This window comes from Engraulis encrasicolus, chromosome 6, assembly GCF_034702125.1.
Source record: "Engraulis encrasicolus isolate BLACKSEA-1 chromosome 6, IST_EnEncr_1.0, whole genome shotgun sequence".
In the NCBI taxonomy this organism is placed as follows: domain Eukaryota; kingdom Metazoa; phylum Chordata; class Actinopteri; order Clupeiformes; family Engraulidae; genus Engraulis; species Engraulis encrasicolus.
In genome coordinates, this window is record NC_085862.1 from 2,738,902 (window position 1) to 2,756,401 (window position 17,500).

General features: G+C 45.6%; 1 protein-coding gene across 5 annotated transcripts in view; it reads left to right on the forward strand.

The window, feature by feature from the left end:
• The first annotated feature begins 5,223 nt into the window (after positions 1-5,223).
• The window catches only part of dzip1l (DAZ interacting zinc finger protein 1-like), a 27,263-nt gene continuing 14,986 nt past the window's right edge, over positions 5,224-17,500 (forward strand). The window contains exons 1-8 of one of the 5 annotated variants that reach the window (XM_063200459.1): positions 5,559-5,696; positions 6,848-6,948; positions 8,026-8,403; positions 9,294-9,536; positions 10,997-11,081; positions 12,304-12,428; positions 14,710-14,871; positions 17,416-17,500. The exon at positions 17,416-17,500 is cut by the window's right edge and continues 59 nt beyond it. In XM_063200459.1, coding sequence (XP_063056529.1) covers positions 6,934-6,948; positions 8,026-8,403; positions 9,294-9,536; positions 10,997-11,081; positions 12,304-12,428; positions 14,710-14,871; positions 17,416-17,500 — 1,093 coding nt within the window. In that variant the 5' untranslated portion in view covers positions 5,559-5,696; positions 6,848-6,933. Of the gene's footprint in view, positions 5,502-5,558; positions 5,697-6,669; positions 6,949-8,025; positions 8,404-9,293; positions 9,537-10,996; positions 11,082-12,303; positions 12,429-14,709; positions 14,872-17,415 lie in introns of those variants that run through there. The other 4 variants (XM_063200460.1, XM_063200461.1, XM_063200457.1 and 1 more) reach the window with 4 other exon arrangements.

Sequence of the window (17,500 nt, forward strand, 5' to 3'; positions counted from 1 at the left end):
ACCCCCCTCACCCCCTCAAACACCAGCCACCACCCCCCAAACCCCAGCACCCCCCCCGCGCCAAGCGCCAGCAACCCCCCCAAACCCCAGCCACCACCCCCCCAAACCCCAGCACCCCCCTCGCCAAGCCCCAGCACCCACGCCCCCCCCCCCCCCGCCCCCCGAACCCCAGCACCACCCCCCCCCGCCCGCCACCCCAAACCCCAGCACCCCCCTCGCCAAGCCCCAGCACCCACGCCCCCCCCCCCCCGCCCCCCGAACCCCAGCACCCTCCTCGCCAAGCCCCAGCACCCCCCCCCCCCCGCCCCCCCCGAACTCCAGCACCACCCCCCAAAGCCCAGCCACCCCCTCACCCCCCAGGCATCAGGCATCGAAACACGTCTCAGAGGAAATGTGGTCGCTATAGCAGGCCCTCTGACAGCTTTGGCCAGGCCCAGGCCAAAGTCATCTGAGAGGCCCCTCCACCCAGTAAGGAGCAGCAGGGCTCTAAATTAACACCAGCCAGCTGGCCAACTGCTGGTGAAATGTATTTATTATTTATTATGAATGACTTTATTGTTGCTATAGTTCATCACCGTTACCTGTCCTGTCTTGCACTTTAATGTCAGTCTGTAAATGTCAGTCCTGTGTATGTCTATGTACTGGCATGGTATAGAGAGAGAACCGTAATTTCATTTTCCTTGTATGACTTGTGCATGAAGAAAGTGACAATAAAACTGACTTGACTTCTGGGCATAAGGCAACTAACCCCTTTGCCAACCCCCCCCCCCCACCCCCACCCCCAACACACACACACACACACACACACACACACACACACACACACACACACACACACACACGCACACACACGCACACACACACACACACACACATGCACACACACACACACCGTTCTGCTTCCCTTATCACTCCACTAGTACCTACATGGCATTTCAGAGCTCTGCCTGGTTTCGCTCAGCTCTGCTTTGGAAATGAAAATACTTCACTTCCTTCTTGTCTTCTTGCTAAAAGCCATGGATTTCTAAAGAGCTTGAATCAGTTTGGGAAGCCAGCATGGAGATGACAGTTTGATTATCTTTGAGGCCTTACCTCTTCCATTTCCAGTGAACTGTAGTCGTAACAGCTTAGTTTCCACTGCCACTGAAAGTTAATTGAAAAAAAAAATCTTACCATATCATTTTCCACCAGGGATGTTTATTTTATCCCCCGGCAAAAAACAAAACAAAAACGAAACGTGCTCAAACACCATAGAGCTATATCGCTGCAGGACTATTTTTGGTGTCCCTTCATAAGAAACCCAAATGGCATAGAGCGGTTGTGTTTTCTACTTAAAGAAACACTATGCAACTCTTCCATTGTCATGAAATGGCTTGGAACTCAAGGTTTTGCTTGACTGGACCGTTATGGTGAAAATGGCAATATTTCCCTCTCCATCTGGTGGCCCTGGTCCGAAACAGCAGACCTTACTTTTTCCAAATATGTTTTTGGGCAGCATGTAACCTTTTCTCTTGGCGGTACATACATTTTATACCGGTGCTACGCACCATTGCGCACCAATCTACTTTCACCCCTGTTTGCCACAATGACTAAATACAGGTCCTTGGGATTGGCACTCGTGCCAGAGGCCCGGGTTTGATTCTGCCCCAGGGTCCATTCCCTATCCTCCCCTGTCTCTCTCTCTCTCTCCCTATCCTCCCGTCTCTCTCTCTCTCTCCCTATCCTCCCCTGTCTCTCTCTCTCTCCCTATCCTCCCCTGTCTCTCTCTCTCTCTCTCCCATTACTTCCCTGTCTCCTTTCACAATGTCATATCCAATAAAGGCAAGAAAAGGCCAAACAAACAAAAAAACAAACAAACAAACGGCCCTGCCGTGGCCAACCGGTAGGGCACTCGCCAGCATGCGGCTGACCCGGCTTCGGTTCCCGGCCCGGGTCCTTATGCCGACCCCTCCCCATCTCTCTCCCAATTCGTTTCCTGTCCACCTCTCACACTGTCCTTTCAAATAAAGTCGAAAAAAGACCAAGAAAAACCCAAACAAACAAAGAAATTAATATCTCTGTCTATACCATTTGCCTCACTATTACTCTATACTAATAACTGCTTTATTTTAAAGGCCTACTGAAACAACCCCTCTGGACCAGCTGACAGTATCTTAAAAGTAGACTTAGACTTTGACTTAGACTTCTTTATTGTCCAGTAAACTTACATAAAATGGAGATTTTGCTTTGGTGGTGGCATAAGGACGCACAAGGACACACAAGACAAACACACATCACAGTCAACACAATAAAGAATATATATATATATATATATATATATATATATATATGTGTGTGTGTGTGTGTGTGTGTGTGTGTGTGTGTGTGTGTGTGTGTGTGTGTGTGTGTGTGTGTGTGTGTGTGTGTGTGTGTGTGTGTGTAGATAAAAGATAGATAGATAAAACCTGTGGAATAAAATTAAATCTCATTACTCAATTAAAATTAGACTATTCAAATTTACCATATTACTTACTGCTAGAGCAGCGCACAGAGCTTCCTATGCTGTAGGCTATTACAAAGCACTGTTTTACTGTATAAAATGTTAAAATGAACAAAATACTACGGCTAAAATTATATTGAGGAAAAAATAGCCTACTTTTGTGGTGTAATTACAACACTAGCACATGGCATTACATAGCTCTTACACCATTTACCCCATTGTACCTAATGAGGTAGATAGACTGTGTTGTTACTGAAAAACACTGAAAACCTAACAAAGACCGACCACAAACTTGATTTAACCAGTGCAGAGTTAGCTGACTGTAAGACAAGTACACAGGTCAAGGCCTACTGGTCACTCAGATAAATTACTTGTGTTGGAAGGAAAACAGTGTTTCTTTTTTCTACTTTACTTTTACTTTTGACACTTCGGCTGTAGGGTCACCAGGGCCAGCTCCTCTCCACCTCCTGCTGCTCTGGCCGCCAGGGAGCCTCTCTGACCCACATAATCACCCGGCTGTGTTGGGCTGTGCTGTGCTGCGCTGTTTGGCCAGCTGCTGAGGATGAGGAGAGTAAACCCTCAAGTAGCCTGATCCCTGTTTGCAGCCAGCCACGCATAATGGGCAACTTTGTTACAAGTCAACTTACGCTCTCCAACTAACCTCCCCTTCTGCAAATGTGAGCCCCGCCATCAGAGCCGTATATAAGGCTCTGCCCGCCATAACGCTTGGTTGCCATCTAGTGGGAAGATTTTGCAATAGCAGATAAAAAGAAGTTTTGTTTTGAATGTGGATGAAATATAAGGATAAAGCACATGGGTTGTCATTTTTTGTTTTCCCCTGGCTGTGCGACTCAACCTCTGATTGTTGGAAACCGCTGTCGGTCAAAAAATTAGCTCACGTGGTTGGCTGCCAGTGTCTTGCCCCTCCTCGCAACACTGTGTTTAAACAAAACAAAAACCCATGTATAGCCTACAATGTTGATTTAAGTCTTCACAATCACTTTCTCACCAGAGCAAATGGACCTCATCATCACTCTCTCACCAGCGCAGGAGCGCAGGATCACTTTGGGGGAAAAAGTAATACGCCAATAAAGTACAGACATTGCATTTTCAGTACTTAAGTAAAGTACTTAAGTAGTTCTACTTTGTTACTATCAGCCTTGTCCGGGCCGAGGATGAAGTCATCTGAATGCTAATGAGAAGCCATTGAAATCTCCCTGCGAACCCATTTCTGGGCCCCATCTCTCCCCATAGGCCTTGGCCAACTGACCACTTTGTTCACCCCTGTCAGCAAGCATCCCCAGTTACTATACACAGGGCTGACCTGGGGGGAGAAATAGGGCCCGGGCACTTTTGGCTTGAAGAAGGCATTATGAGGGGCATAGGCCTAATTGGCGGCTCAGAACTGACTCACCGGTGGGCCCCACACCCTCGTGGGCCCCTATTTTCAGAAATGTTAATTTAAAAAAATTAAAAATTAAAAATAGGGGCCTATGGTGCAGGGCCCACCGGGAAATGCCCGCTATGCCAGATGGCCAATAGGGGCCTATGGTGCAGGGCCCACCGGGAAATGCCCGCTATGCCAGATGGCCAGTCCAGCCCTACTATACAACTCTGCCAATGCATTCATCCAAGATAGGTGGGACAAGTATAGTTAACAAGTATAGTTACAAGTATTAATAGTTGACTTCAGGAGGAAAGAACACCAGTTTGAAACCATTAACATCAACGGTGAGACAGTGGAGAGGGTGAGAGACTTTAAATTCCTTGGCGTTACCATCTCAGAGGACCTCACCTGGGACAGTCACACACAGCGCATTGTTAAAAAAAGTCAGCAATGTCTGTACCACCTCAGACGATTGAGAAAGTTTGGGATGAGACCCAAGATCCTGAGGTCGTTTTACAGAGGCACCATTGAGAGCATTCTGACAGGGACCATTATTGCATGGTATGGGAACTGCTCTCAAGCCAACAGGAGAGCTCTTCAGAGGGTTGTGCGTACAGCTCCGTACATATGCGGCTGTGACTTACCCTCCATACTGGAACTGTTCGAGGGAAGGAGCATCAGGAAGGCAAAAAAGATCTTGGCTGATCCTAGTCACCCCAACCATGAACTGTTTACCATATTGCCATCTGGGAAACGGTACAGAAGCCTGAAGTCTCACACTACCAGACTCCAAAGTAGTTTCTTCCACCAAGCAGTTAGATTACTGAATTCATGCTGAAGACAACAAGGCACTTTCTTTGCACTCCCCCCCCCCTTTTTTTTTTTTTTTTAATCTTTTTGAGGACATAAGAAAAACACAACAATGTTTACTCTTTATAGGCTTCAAACCTATAATAAGATGTAATAAACTAATCTTGAATCTTGAAGTAAAATAGCAGAAATGCTGTGTGCAATCTTGCATAATCTTTCATTTCCAGCAGATTGTTTTTCTATTGTGCATGCCATTTTTACTCAGGCTACTCAGGCCAGTTTCCAGTGTAATTGAGTAAAGTAGCCTAATTGGATTAATGCCTACTCAAGGAGCCTAGTGAAGTAGCCTACTAATTTTAAAAACTACTTAAAATCACAAAGTAGGCCTATCAAGGTACTGAATTTCAATACTTGAACTAACTTGACCTGGTCTACCAAAGAATAATGCATGCCTGGCTATTCTTATGGTGGTAGACCATGATGGGAAGAACCATGCACACAACGAAATACATTTAATAAACAGTGTGTGCCCCCTTTCCCATTTCTGCACCTGAGTGGAAAACAGATGACTGTCTCTTGGGCCCATCTCGGGGGATAGGTGTCTCCTAGGTAACCGTTTATGCTTGGCTTTGCTCCACCCATGGTAAATGCAGCTGTTATCTGCAGATGCGTCTATGCACGATGCGACTCCCGTTCATCAACAAAACAAAGATTATGTGGATTCGCCCGATGGAATAGAATGGCTACGAAGGCAAAGAATTCCATCGCCAACGCGATTCTTCCTCATGCAGAAGAATTTTGAAGAACAGAAAAATTCGGGTTCAGGTAAGTAACGTTGCGTGAAAGACTGTTAGCTAGCTAGCCAATAGACAGACCAAATACACGAATCTTTGTTACTAGGCTGAACACCGACGATATCGTAATCATCCGTGGCAGATTGTGCTAAAAGACGGCCAACATTTGTAAGCACACAGGGTGCATTTGGGGATACAATGCACTGAAATATTTAGCATTAAGCAGGTTTGTGTTGCGTTGCTATTCGAGATGGGAGACGTTTGGGCAACAGCTGGGTAATGTTAACCTCCTCCACCGACCATGTTAGCGGAAAAAAGTTGAATTTTGAGAGTAAGCAAGATCATGGTGAAAAGTGAAAGCACTTTCGCTGGTACGTTAATCCGGTTAAAAGATTTGTAAAGAGAGGAATATGCTGGTACGGAGGAGGGATCTTTGAACTAGCCAAACCGTTAGCTGTTGTGGAGTTGTTTTTATTCCAGCCAGCCAACTACTTGTATTTTGCTGAGCTGAAAATCCTGCGTGGCGATGCACTATTTCTCGGTTAGGCTGAAAACATGATGATAAACCTCAGCAATGCATAATAGCTCGGTTTGCTATTGATACTTGATTGAGATCACTGTTCTCGCACTGGATTATTACTTGAACAAACTTTATTCACACAGAAAAGTTTACCAAGCGCATTGACGTAAGATGTTGGGCCATCGTTTTCTACCCACTTGTTTCGTGAAAAGCAGTGGGAGAACCTACGCCCATGGTTCAAAACATTAAAAGTTGGGTCACCAACTTGGGTGCATAAGCACACACAGTCAGTGGTGCATGGTTGTTTTGTGACAGTAGTTTATCACTATTATATGGGCAATAAAGCGTCTATTACATAGGCTACCAAAAATACAAGGCATTTAAAAGTAACCGTAAGTGTTTACAATTACCCCCCGCGGTTATGAAATATTTCAGTCCAAGGTATGCATGGCCATGTAGTAAAATGCAGTGTTTGTATAGTAGCCTATAGGCCTACCTTTTCTCATGTCTAAAATAGTACATTTACTTATACCTAATATATGACATACAAAAAGACAGATTTTTGATCATCAACAAAATTTTAAACAGCTGTACATTTGAGTGAATATTAGGCCTACAGGAATTGACACTACAACATTGCATTTCAAGTTGGTAGCCTATGCCTGAAATGGACCTGCTTTCCTCATTGTGTGCCAAATACATTTTGTACTAACATTATGTCTGAATATTTGGATGCAGACATGTAAGTAGTCCACACTCAGTGTTGTTGAGGTACGATTTAGTTGATAGGCAACAGGGAGGGATGACAGTTAATACAGGTGCAATGTGTTTTGTGGCAACCATGCATTCTTGTAAAGCTAGCTCTAGTGTTTACACTCGCTCCAAGGGAGACAGTCTGCTTTCCCCAAGAGGGCAACAACTTGGCCATATCTCACTAGGCAGGATGAACCATTATCAGGTAGGATAGCGTTGGCCTCAAAGATTATTTTTTTTGAAATCTGAAAAATGTTTGCCTTGACTAGAAATGTGTCTTACTTGTCTGTAAGTTGAAACGAAAAGGTTTTGTGCGTTGATGGTGAAGTAAAACGCTTGAGAACAAATCTGTTGAGAGGGTATCCTTGGCCCAGTTAAATATTACTTTACTTTTCTACTTTGAAAATTAGACTTCAAGAGATTGGTCGGTCTTTTTCAAAGAGAGAGACATGATGGCTTCTCTCAAAGTGATACTGTCCCATTTTTGGAAATGAGCTTATTTTACATCTCCCCTTAAGTTAAATAATAGGTAAATAATTTTACCTCCAAGCTAGCAGTTAACATTGAGTCCTATGAGACCAGCTGGCGGCTAACTGGTCTCATAGGACTCAATGTTAACTGTTAGCTTGAAGGTAAAATTTGCTCTGCCATAACTAGAAAACGGTTGAAAGTACAGGAGAACGGTAAAAGCCTATTATTTAACTCAAGGGGAGGTGTAAAATAAGCTCATTTCCAAAAATGGGACAGTATCACTTTAAAGCTAACAATATTAATGGATATTTGCTCATGAGTAGTTATTACTGAGTTATTACTTAATTCGAATCTTCTCTTCTATTTAGCTTTTACATTTCAGATGCTGATGCGTTTGTTGACTTGCCTGGCTCTTGCCCGACCTGTAGTTTCAGAAGCGCAGCTTCGTGAGCTAGTTGTTGACATGCATATCTGTAAATGTAAAGTGATTTGAGAAAGTTCAAGTGTAACTGAGCTTACATTAGTTGTATTAATACGAGTGAAACCTAGGCAAGATTGTGTGTGTGTGTGTGTGTGTGTGTGTGTGTGTGTGTGTGTGTGTGTGTGTGTGTGTGTGTGTGTGTGTCTGTATGTGTGTGTGTGTCTGTATGTGTGTGTGTGTGTGTGTGTGTGTGTGTGTGTGTGTGTGTGTGTGTGTGTGTGTGTGTGTGTGTGTGTGTGTGTGTGTGTCATCTGATGTTCACACAGAGGCCTCTTCTACCTCTGCTAACCGTACTACTCTATGGCGTCGTTTATCCTTTACTCTATCCAGCAGTATCTCTACGGAGGTAGACGCTACTCCGCCTCCCCATTCCCCCCGCAGCGCCACATCAGCAGCATGCCTGGCCAGTTCTCCACCAGCGATGCCCCCCTCTCTGGGCTCCTCATGCCTCCCTCCACCCCTACATGGGGCCCAGCCTCGGGCCCGGCCCCTGCCCCCGCCCCGGGCCTACTGGTGCACCCCTTCCACTTCCGGGCGCGCACGGAGCCCGTGGACTGGCGGCGCATCGGGGCGCTGGACGTGGACCGTGTGGCGCGCGAGATGGACATCGGACTGCTGCAGGAGTATATCACGGCCGTCACCTTCTGCGACGTGAGCGCCGAGAGGTGCCCGCACTGCCGCAACGGCGTGGACCCGGCCCTGGTCAAGGTGAGCAGAGCATTTGGTAACACTTTACAATAACGTCCTATTCACAGCTTTATAAACACTTTGTTAACATTTCATAACAATTAACATTTAACAAAGCATTTACAAATGTTTGTAAATGAGTAATAACCCAACTATGACACAGTGGAGTGAGAATCAACCTCTACTCTGTCAGTTTTATGTGGTTTCATGCCATCTGGTCTTTGGAGGACAACCTTCCAGGACCACTGCAACTGCACTGTGTCTGCTGTGTTAACATAGTATTTCTTGCCCATTTAGAAACATTTGTAAACATTTTGTTGATAATTAGTTCATTATTTATAAAGTGTTTATAAAGCTGTGAATAGGACGTTATTGTAAAGTGTTACCGGTCATTTATACCCACTACTTAGTACGTTCCTGTTACATAGGGATTCACCTGTCAAATCCATTGTACTTGGTCTCTAAATAACTGCACAATTTTTACCTTTGTAATGTTTTTAAGATTTGAGGGGGTTTTGTTACATGTCATCCTGTGTTTTGTCCTGGGTTGGTTGGTATTGCGTTTGTCCATTGCAGTGGTTCTTAACCTTTTTTGAACACACGCCCCATGGACCTCATCCTAAGCCTCTCAACTCCCGCTTGAGTTCATCATAAGCCTGCCAATGCCGCCTTTTGTAAATAAAATGAGAAACACTAGTCAATTGGCTTTTGTTTTTGTCACTTTATCAGACGCACTGTAAATAGCACAGAACAACTTTCCGTTAGGACAATAAATATTCTATCTGTCTGTCTGTCTGTCTGTCTATCTATCTGTCTGTCGATGATTCTATCTATCTATCTATCCATCTATCTATCTATCTATCTATCTATCTATCTATCTATCTATCTATCTATCTATCTATCTATGTAAGGTGCTGCGCATGTCTCAGCTCAGTACTGAGTACCTGCTGCACTGCCAGGACTACCTGAGTGCCCAGCTGTGCGGCGCGGAGGAGCGGCTCCAGGGGACGCTGTCTGCTGTGGAGCGCGAGGCCGAGGAGAAGGCCAAGATGGAGGCCGAGCTGCAGGCCGCACGCCTGGAGGTCAAGAGGAGGAAGAAGATGATGGCCACGCAGCAGCTCATCCTGCACGCCACTGCCAACCACTACCACAAGGTCAGCTAGCTTCCACTGCTAACCACTACCACAAGGTCAGCTAGCTTCCACTGCTAACCACTACCACAAGGTCAGCCACGCCACTGCTAACCACTACCACAAGGTCAGCTAGCTTCCACTGCTAACCACTACCACAAGGTCAGCTAGCTTCCACTGCCAACCACTACCACAAGGTCAGCTAGCTTCCACTGCTAACCACTACCACAAGGTCAGCTAGCTTCCACTGCTAACCACTACCACAAGGTCAGCTAGCTTCCACTGCCAACCACTACCACAAGGTCAGCTAGCTTCCACTGCTAACCACTACCACAAGGTCAGCTAGCTTCCACTGCCAACCACTACCACAAGGTCAACTAGCTTCCACTGCCAACCACTACCACAAGGTCAGCTAGCTTCCACTGCCAACCACTACCACAAGGTCAGCTAGCTTCCACTGCCAACCACTACCACAAGGTCAGCTAGCTTCCACTGCCAACCACTACCACAAGGTCAGCTAGCTTCCACTGCTAACCACTCCCACAATGTACCATTACCACAAGGTCAGCTAGCTTCCACTGCCAACCACTACCACAAGGTCAGCAAGCTTCCACTGCCAACCACTCCCACAAGGTCAGCAAACAGTTTTTTTTGCCCTGACGTGGCTCTAACGGTAGAGCTACGCCGGCAACCTGGGTTCGAATCCAGCCCAGGTCTTTTGCAGAACCATCCCCATCCCCATCCCCACTCATTTCCTGTCAAATCACTCACTTTCCTATCATATATATTTTTTTAAACTGATAAAAGGAAGCTTATTTTTATATATCGGATATTGGGGGGAGGGGACCTTTATTCGGACAGGACTGTGAAGAGCGGGGCAGGAAGTGAGTGGGAGAGAGAGACAGGGGAAGACTGGGACATCACCCCGGGTTAGGAATCGAACCCAGGTTGGCGGCACAACCCTGCAGTGTCCCACATCTTGAGCCACGGCGGGGCGGGGCCAGGAAGCTTATTTTAGTAGTCACTTGCTGTGTTCAATAGAATAGAATAGAGAGTAACACCTAACTTAATATACTTAATCTGTGAGGTTGTGGTTATAGCATCGTAACTACTGTAGGCCCTATCTAGTTAGCACCACTAGTAGTGGTTAGCATATACAATGTTATTTTGTTGCATACAGTGTTAACATTTGTCACACATAATGCACAGTATTATATGATATGTGACAGGAATCCATATGAATTAAGTTGTTACGAAATGGATCATTCCTTACTGCTATTACTTATACTTGTATTACCACCATTACACAGGAGACCATAGCAGCCTCGTCTGGACCTGTATACTCACGGTATCTCTGTGTTGCTAATACATGTTTTGGCTGGTGGATTTTTCTAGCCATGTGAATCGCAGTGTCACCTCATCACCGCTATTGTTGACTGTTTGGGAAGAGCAGTTGCTAACTAATTGTGTTTGCTTTCCTTCAGTGCCAGCATTGTGAGAAGTCGTTTGTCAACTACTCGTATCTTCAGGCGCATCAGCAACGAAGGCATCCAGAGGCGACAGAAGCAGGTGAGTGAGCCACAAAATTAGGTACTGCAGGTGAGCCACACCATTAGGTACTGCACTGCACTGCAGGTGAGCCACACCATTAGGTACTGCACTGCAGGTGAGCCACACCATTAGGTACTGCACTGCACTGCAGGTGAGCCACACCACTAGGTACTGCACTGCACTGCAGGTGAGCCACACCACTAGGTACTGCACTGCAGGTGAGCCACATCATTAGGCACTGCACTGCACTGCAGGTGAGCCACATCATTAGGCACTGCACTGCACTGCACTGCAGGTGAGCCACACCACTAGGTACTGCACTGCACTGCAGGTGAGCCACACCATTAGGTACTGCACTGCAGGTGAGCCACACCACTAGGTACTGCACTGCACTGCAGGTGAGCCACACCACTAGGTACTGCACTGCACTGCAGGTGAGCCACACCACTAGGTACTGCACTGCACTGCAGGTGAGCCACACCACTAGGTACTGCACTGCACTGCAGGTGAGCCACACCACTAGGTACTGCACTGCACTGCAGGTGAGCCACACCACTAGGTACTGCACTGCACTGCAGGTGAGCCACACCATTAGGTACTGCACTGCAGGTGAGCCACACCATTAGGTACTGCACTGCAGGTGAGCCACACCATTAGGCACTGCACTGCAGGTGAGCCACACCATTAGGCACTGCACTGCAGGTGAGCCACACCATTAGGTACTGCACTGCAGGTGAGCCACACCATTAGGTACTGCACTGCACTGCAGGTGAGCCACACCACTAGGTACTGTACTGCAGGTGAGCCACACCACTAGGTACTGTACTGCAGGTGAACCACACCACTAGGTACTGTTAATGTTGTGTTAGACACTTTATAGAAAACACAACTTTTTCAGCTCAAAAAAACTCTACTTCGCCTGAACTAGGATTTCTTGGGGCTTAAAGTACAGTATGTTGTTCAGGACACCTCATAGAAAGTATTTTATTCTAATGGAAAACAGCACTTTGCCTGGTCTATACATGGGTTCACCGTGTTTGTAAACACGATATTGTGAGGAGGTGTAAGACACTGGCAGCCAACCACGTGAGCTAAGTTTTTGACCGACAGTCAAAACGTTTTCAACAATCAGAGATTGAGTTGTGCGCAGTTAGTTTCGCGCAGTCAGGGGGAAACTAAAATTTAGAACCCATGTATAATGGCAGGGTGTTGTGTTGTGATGTGTTGTTGTGGCCTCCAGAGGTGCAGAAGAGGAGGCAGCTGGAGCAGGTGGAGGGGGGCATTGAGGAGTTGAGGGAGCGGCTGAGGATCAGCCAAGCCGCCCTGGACGCCGAGAGGGAGGCCGACACGCTCCGCAGGAACCAGGTGGGGAGACTAGTTGTATGGGCTTTTTTATATGTGTTTAGCTTAACTGCACATTGGAGACTGGTCAAACGCAACCTCAAACTTCAAGATTTCAAGATTCAAGATTCTTTTTAGTGGTCCCGAAGGAAATTTGTCTTGGACATACATAGACACACTTCTGCGCTAACCCTGTTACACAGATTTTTGACAATAGTCCTAAAGTCCTAAAGTACTACAGTCACTTGCCTTGCGTCTCAATCAGCAGATCCAGAGGATGAGGAACAGTTGTGTGGATGTTTTAACAATCAATACATTGTAGGCGTAAGACTAAATCTTAATTCACTATTGAAGAAATAATTAAGCAAAAACAGAAGATGTGTGTTCTGCACCAGTTTTTTCTTTTTGGCAAGGCAAGGCATGTTTATTTGCACATTTCATACAGGTTGCAATTAATCCGTTTTATGCCTTGTCCTGCTCTGATTTCAAAGCATTGCAGCATACATTCTGGGAATAATCTATAAAAAAACGTACATACCGTATTGGCCCGAATATAAGACGTGTTTTTTGTTCTAAAAATAGTACTCTAAAAAGGGGGGTCGTCTTATTTCCGCGCGCTAGAGTAAACACTTTTTTCCCCCTTTTTTTTGAACTTTACCTGAATGCGGCCATTATGCGTCACAACAATGACACAAAACTCAATAGCCTTATGGATAGGGCGAGAGATTGTTTTGTCCATATCAAATGTGCATATGCTAACTGCGTTTCGTGATGAGTGTTGCACCGCCCGTCTATCAACTGTCAATGTCAACGCGATGCGGGCCGACAATGCGAGGGGGGAAACACAACAGTCAATCGCGATGCGTTGCTCTGTTTTTATTTGTGTTCGGTTTTACAGTCTCATCAGGAAAGCTTTGGTTGCTCTCTCTGGTCACCAGTACAACTTGAAACTAAAGAAATGAAGGGTGATTTGATGAACAGCCTGTAGGCTAAGTTTTGGATGCTGTCATCAGCCAATGAATGGTCATTCATGTGCGCGAGAGAGCGGCGCCTTGACAGGTGGTGCCTATTTGACGATATCCCTCACAACAATACAGCGACAGAGAGTAATGGTTAGGGCAAGAGATTGTCTTGTTCATATAAAATCACTAAGAGTTTTACCCTTGGCACGAAATGAATGCCAATCGGACTTCTAATGTCAACGGTGCTGATAGGCAGCGCATGGGTTTCAAATGCAATGCGTCAATCTGCTTTTGGTCACGTTCGGTTTCTACAGTCCAACGGAAAACTTTGGATGCATAAAATGAACGGCGATTTTGGCGAGACGGCTGCTGGTTAGATATTGCTGTCAACAAAGCATTTTGCCAAAATCTGTGCATTGCACAATAGATAGTCTATCTCTACTGGACTGGTTGCCTGGCTGGTGCAGACTGATGCTCTGCGAGTGTAGTATGGAATGTTGTGTCGCACTTAGAACAGTCACACCCAGGCGGCTGTACAGTAGGTGCCTACTGGCGCTTGTCAGGTAACCACTGAAGTGAGCAAAGAAAGGAAAAGGGTATGAGTAGCTATCTGTAGTTTTTTATCATGAAAATTACATTGTGAAATTTGTTCTATGTAAAAAGCCTAAGCTTTTCCAACAAATTAAAAATTGCATTTTGAAAGAAGTTTCCAATGTGAAACTAAATTTAGTCTTCAAAAAACTTTTTTCCCCAAAACATGAACCTGAAAAGGGGGGTCGTCTTATATTCAGGATCGTCTTATATTCGGGCTAATACGGTACTCTACCTTTAACAAAAAAGCTTAATCTTCCCTGTATTGTGGTGGCTAAAGGGCCGTACACACACATCGCTGCTATTTACTAGCTTCTCGCTTGCTCGCCTACTCGCCTCTCTTTCATGGAACGTTCGCTGAAAGTTCCCGTGGCTTTAACTGCCAATGAACAGGCGAGAAGTACCGAACTCTGCCTTCCAATTGGTTACTCGCTTACTCGCCTCGCTCGAAGATAAAATATTTTCAACTCGGGATCCGCCCACATCGCATCGCTTGTACAGTACTCGCCTGCTAGTCTCGCTGGAACACATTGACATTCTATTGAGTTCATTCGCTGAGCGAGTAACTAGCAGCGGTGTGTGTGTATGGCCCTTTAGTCTTCCCTGTGTCGTGGTGGCTAAGTCTTCCCTGTGTGGTGGTGTCTAAGTCTTCCCTGTGTGGTGGTGGCTAAGTCTTCCCTGTGTCGTGGTGGCTAAGTCTTCCCTGTGTTGTGGTGGCTAAGTCTTCCCTGTGTGGTGGTGTCCTGTGGCAGGAGGTGGAGGAGCAGCGGCGGAGGGAGGCCCAGGAGCGCGCGGAGCTGGAGCGCTGGAAGGACGAGGAGAGGAGGAAGGTCTACGTGGAGATGGCCGACCTCAAACAGCTCTTCCTGCAGGAGCTCCGAGACGTGGCCAGCAAGAACTCCAACATTGAGGCCGTGAGTTAGCCTCGCGCACCATCCTACGTACTTCCGCCAAGAGACTTGGCTCCGCACTACGTCTGATAACTGTTTTCTGTGGAGCGATGTTGAGCGATGATTTGGCCGGTGTTCTGACAAATGGTCCTACATTGTAATTTTACAGTACGGATGTTCTGTCAGACTGACTGTCTGTTTAACGGTCCTACATCGCCAAAGATAATCGTCAGACATATTTGTTCAACAACTCATCCTGATTTTTCTGAAACTTTCCTTTCCGCTTTCGCGTCAGATCAAACCACATCCAGACCATGAATACGAAATGAAATGGTAGTATTATGGGATGGTCAGGACCAGGCTAGCTGTGAGCAGCAGGATCCTCCTCAGATTAGAGCAGTGTTTCTCAACGGGGGCCCTAGTGGAGACTCTGGAGGCTTTTCTGAACTGTAAAACATTGCAAGCCAGTTAAACGTAAAGGAACAGTCCACCCATTTTTGATTTTCACATATTTGCAGTATTTCCAAGCATTATTCATGAACGTGCATATCATTTTCTTCTCCGTGTTTTCAGTACTAAGATTTATTAGATCAGAATTATTAGCATAGCTTAGCATAATCACAGAAAGTGGATGGGGGCAATAGCATCAATCCACAAGTGATCACAGGACGGGATTAAATAGCTGTTTTGCACTCTGGTGAATTTTAAATTAATTTTAAAGTAGTTTATAAGTACATTTGAGGATGTTTTTTTTGCCTTCATAGACTTGCATTGCTACGCTTAATGATATGCACATTCATGAATAATGCTTCGAAATTCTGCAAATATGTGAACATCAAAAAAGTAAATTGTCCTGCTGCCTTAACTTAATAAATGAACTCAACTTGAGATTTAGATTTTTTTAAGTTGACACAAACATAAGCCTCAAATTGAGTTAACTTGCAGACTTAAGGCAGCACGGCAACTTACTTTTTAAACTTGAACTGGCTTGCAGTCTTTTACAGTGTGAAGAACCACTGCCATAGAGACTTAAGGTACACTGTGCAGGAAATGGTCAAAAAGGGTACTGCAACTATGCTGCTCATTGAAACTGTGTCGCATATTGCCAAATTTGACCTTGTCATGAAAGTTTACTAAGTAATAAACTAACATTTTGTATTATGGCCCAAGTACAGTCATTTTTACAGCTATCTGGAAATTCAAAATGGCGTCCCATGGAGAAGATCCCCCTTTTCATGTATGAAAAGTGCATTTTTCCAGTCATAATGAATACTTGGAATTGGATGGTGGTGGTAAATATTCATGAAAAAAGTAACATTAGTGAATGGGCAGCATGAATTCTGGAAATGAACAACTAAAAATCTCACACAGTGTCCCTTTAAGTAGCAGGAACTCAGTAGAGAGGTCGGGAGAAGCAGGAGTCACCTTACCATACTGAAGTGTTTTTATTTTTTAAATCTTTATGTTAATCTTAGTCTTATTTTTCACACAATAAAGATGTGGGGGCAGATTAGTGTCCCCAGTACACTGTGTCAATGCTTTTTCATGCAAAATAAGTCATCACCTGAGCTAGGGAATTTTCTGAACATTGCCAAAATCTCATGTGCATGATTTGCAAAAGATTACATTAGAAGGGATTTGTTCAACAACATCTGATAATCTTTCACGTGCAATGAGACCTTGTTTATGCCAGTCAGTGCAGTGTCAAATATTCTTGGTATGTGTCAGTGTGTGCCTGGGTGGAGGAAAATTAAGGTCAACTCTGCATGCAAACAGTTTAAAAAGCAAACCAATGGACCAGCCAACATAGAGTCACATGCATACAAAGTAATAAGTGAGGCCTCACATCCAGATCAACATCTGCGCTGCACCTGCACCGTCTGTCTTTCACCACTAGGGGGTAGCATACGTTTGTAGCCGTATACAGCTCTGCTGTTACTGGCCAAAGGGGAACTGAGTCAGTGCCACTCTTCACATCTTAGCGCCCAAATTCAGTGTGACTATCTGTCACTTATTCCGGACCCAACCCACTGTGGACCTTATGCCTCTAAGAACCCTGGGCCCAACCTATGTGGACCTTATGCCTCTACAATCTCTATCTGTCTTCTTTTCTTCTTGCTATTCTCTATTGCTTCTGTGTCTCCTTTCTACTTCTCCTTTTAACTCCATCTTTAACATTGATGGGTTTTTTTCCATTTGTTAAGCACTCTGAGCTGCATGCCTTGTATGATATAGTGCTATACAAATACAAGTATTATTACAGTTACTGTATTATAGACTCAGACACCATACTACCAAGGCCCAGACCGTACACATGGTACATAACAAGGCTGTGTGTGTGTGTGTGTGTGTGTGTGTGTGTGTGTGTGTGTGTGTGTGTGTGTGTGTGTGTGTGTGTGTGTGTGTGTGTGTGTGTGTGTGTGTGTGTGTGTGCGCGAGTGCATGTGTGTGTGTGTGCGTGTGTGCGTGCGTGTGTGTGTGTGTGTGCGCTTGTGTGTGTGTGTGTGCGTGTCCGTGTGCGTGTGCGTGCGTGTGCGTGTGTGTGTGTGTGTGCGTGTGTGTGTGTAGAAGCTGGATGCGCTGCATAGGAGGGAGGTGCCGGTGGCGGCGGCCGCGTCGGTGCCCGAGGTGGTGTGGTCCATGGACGTGGAGG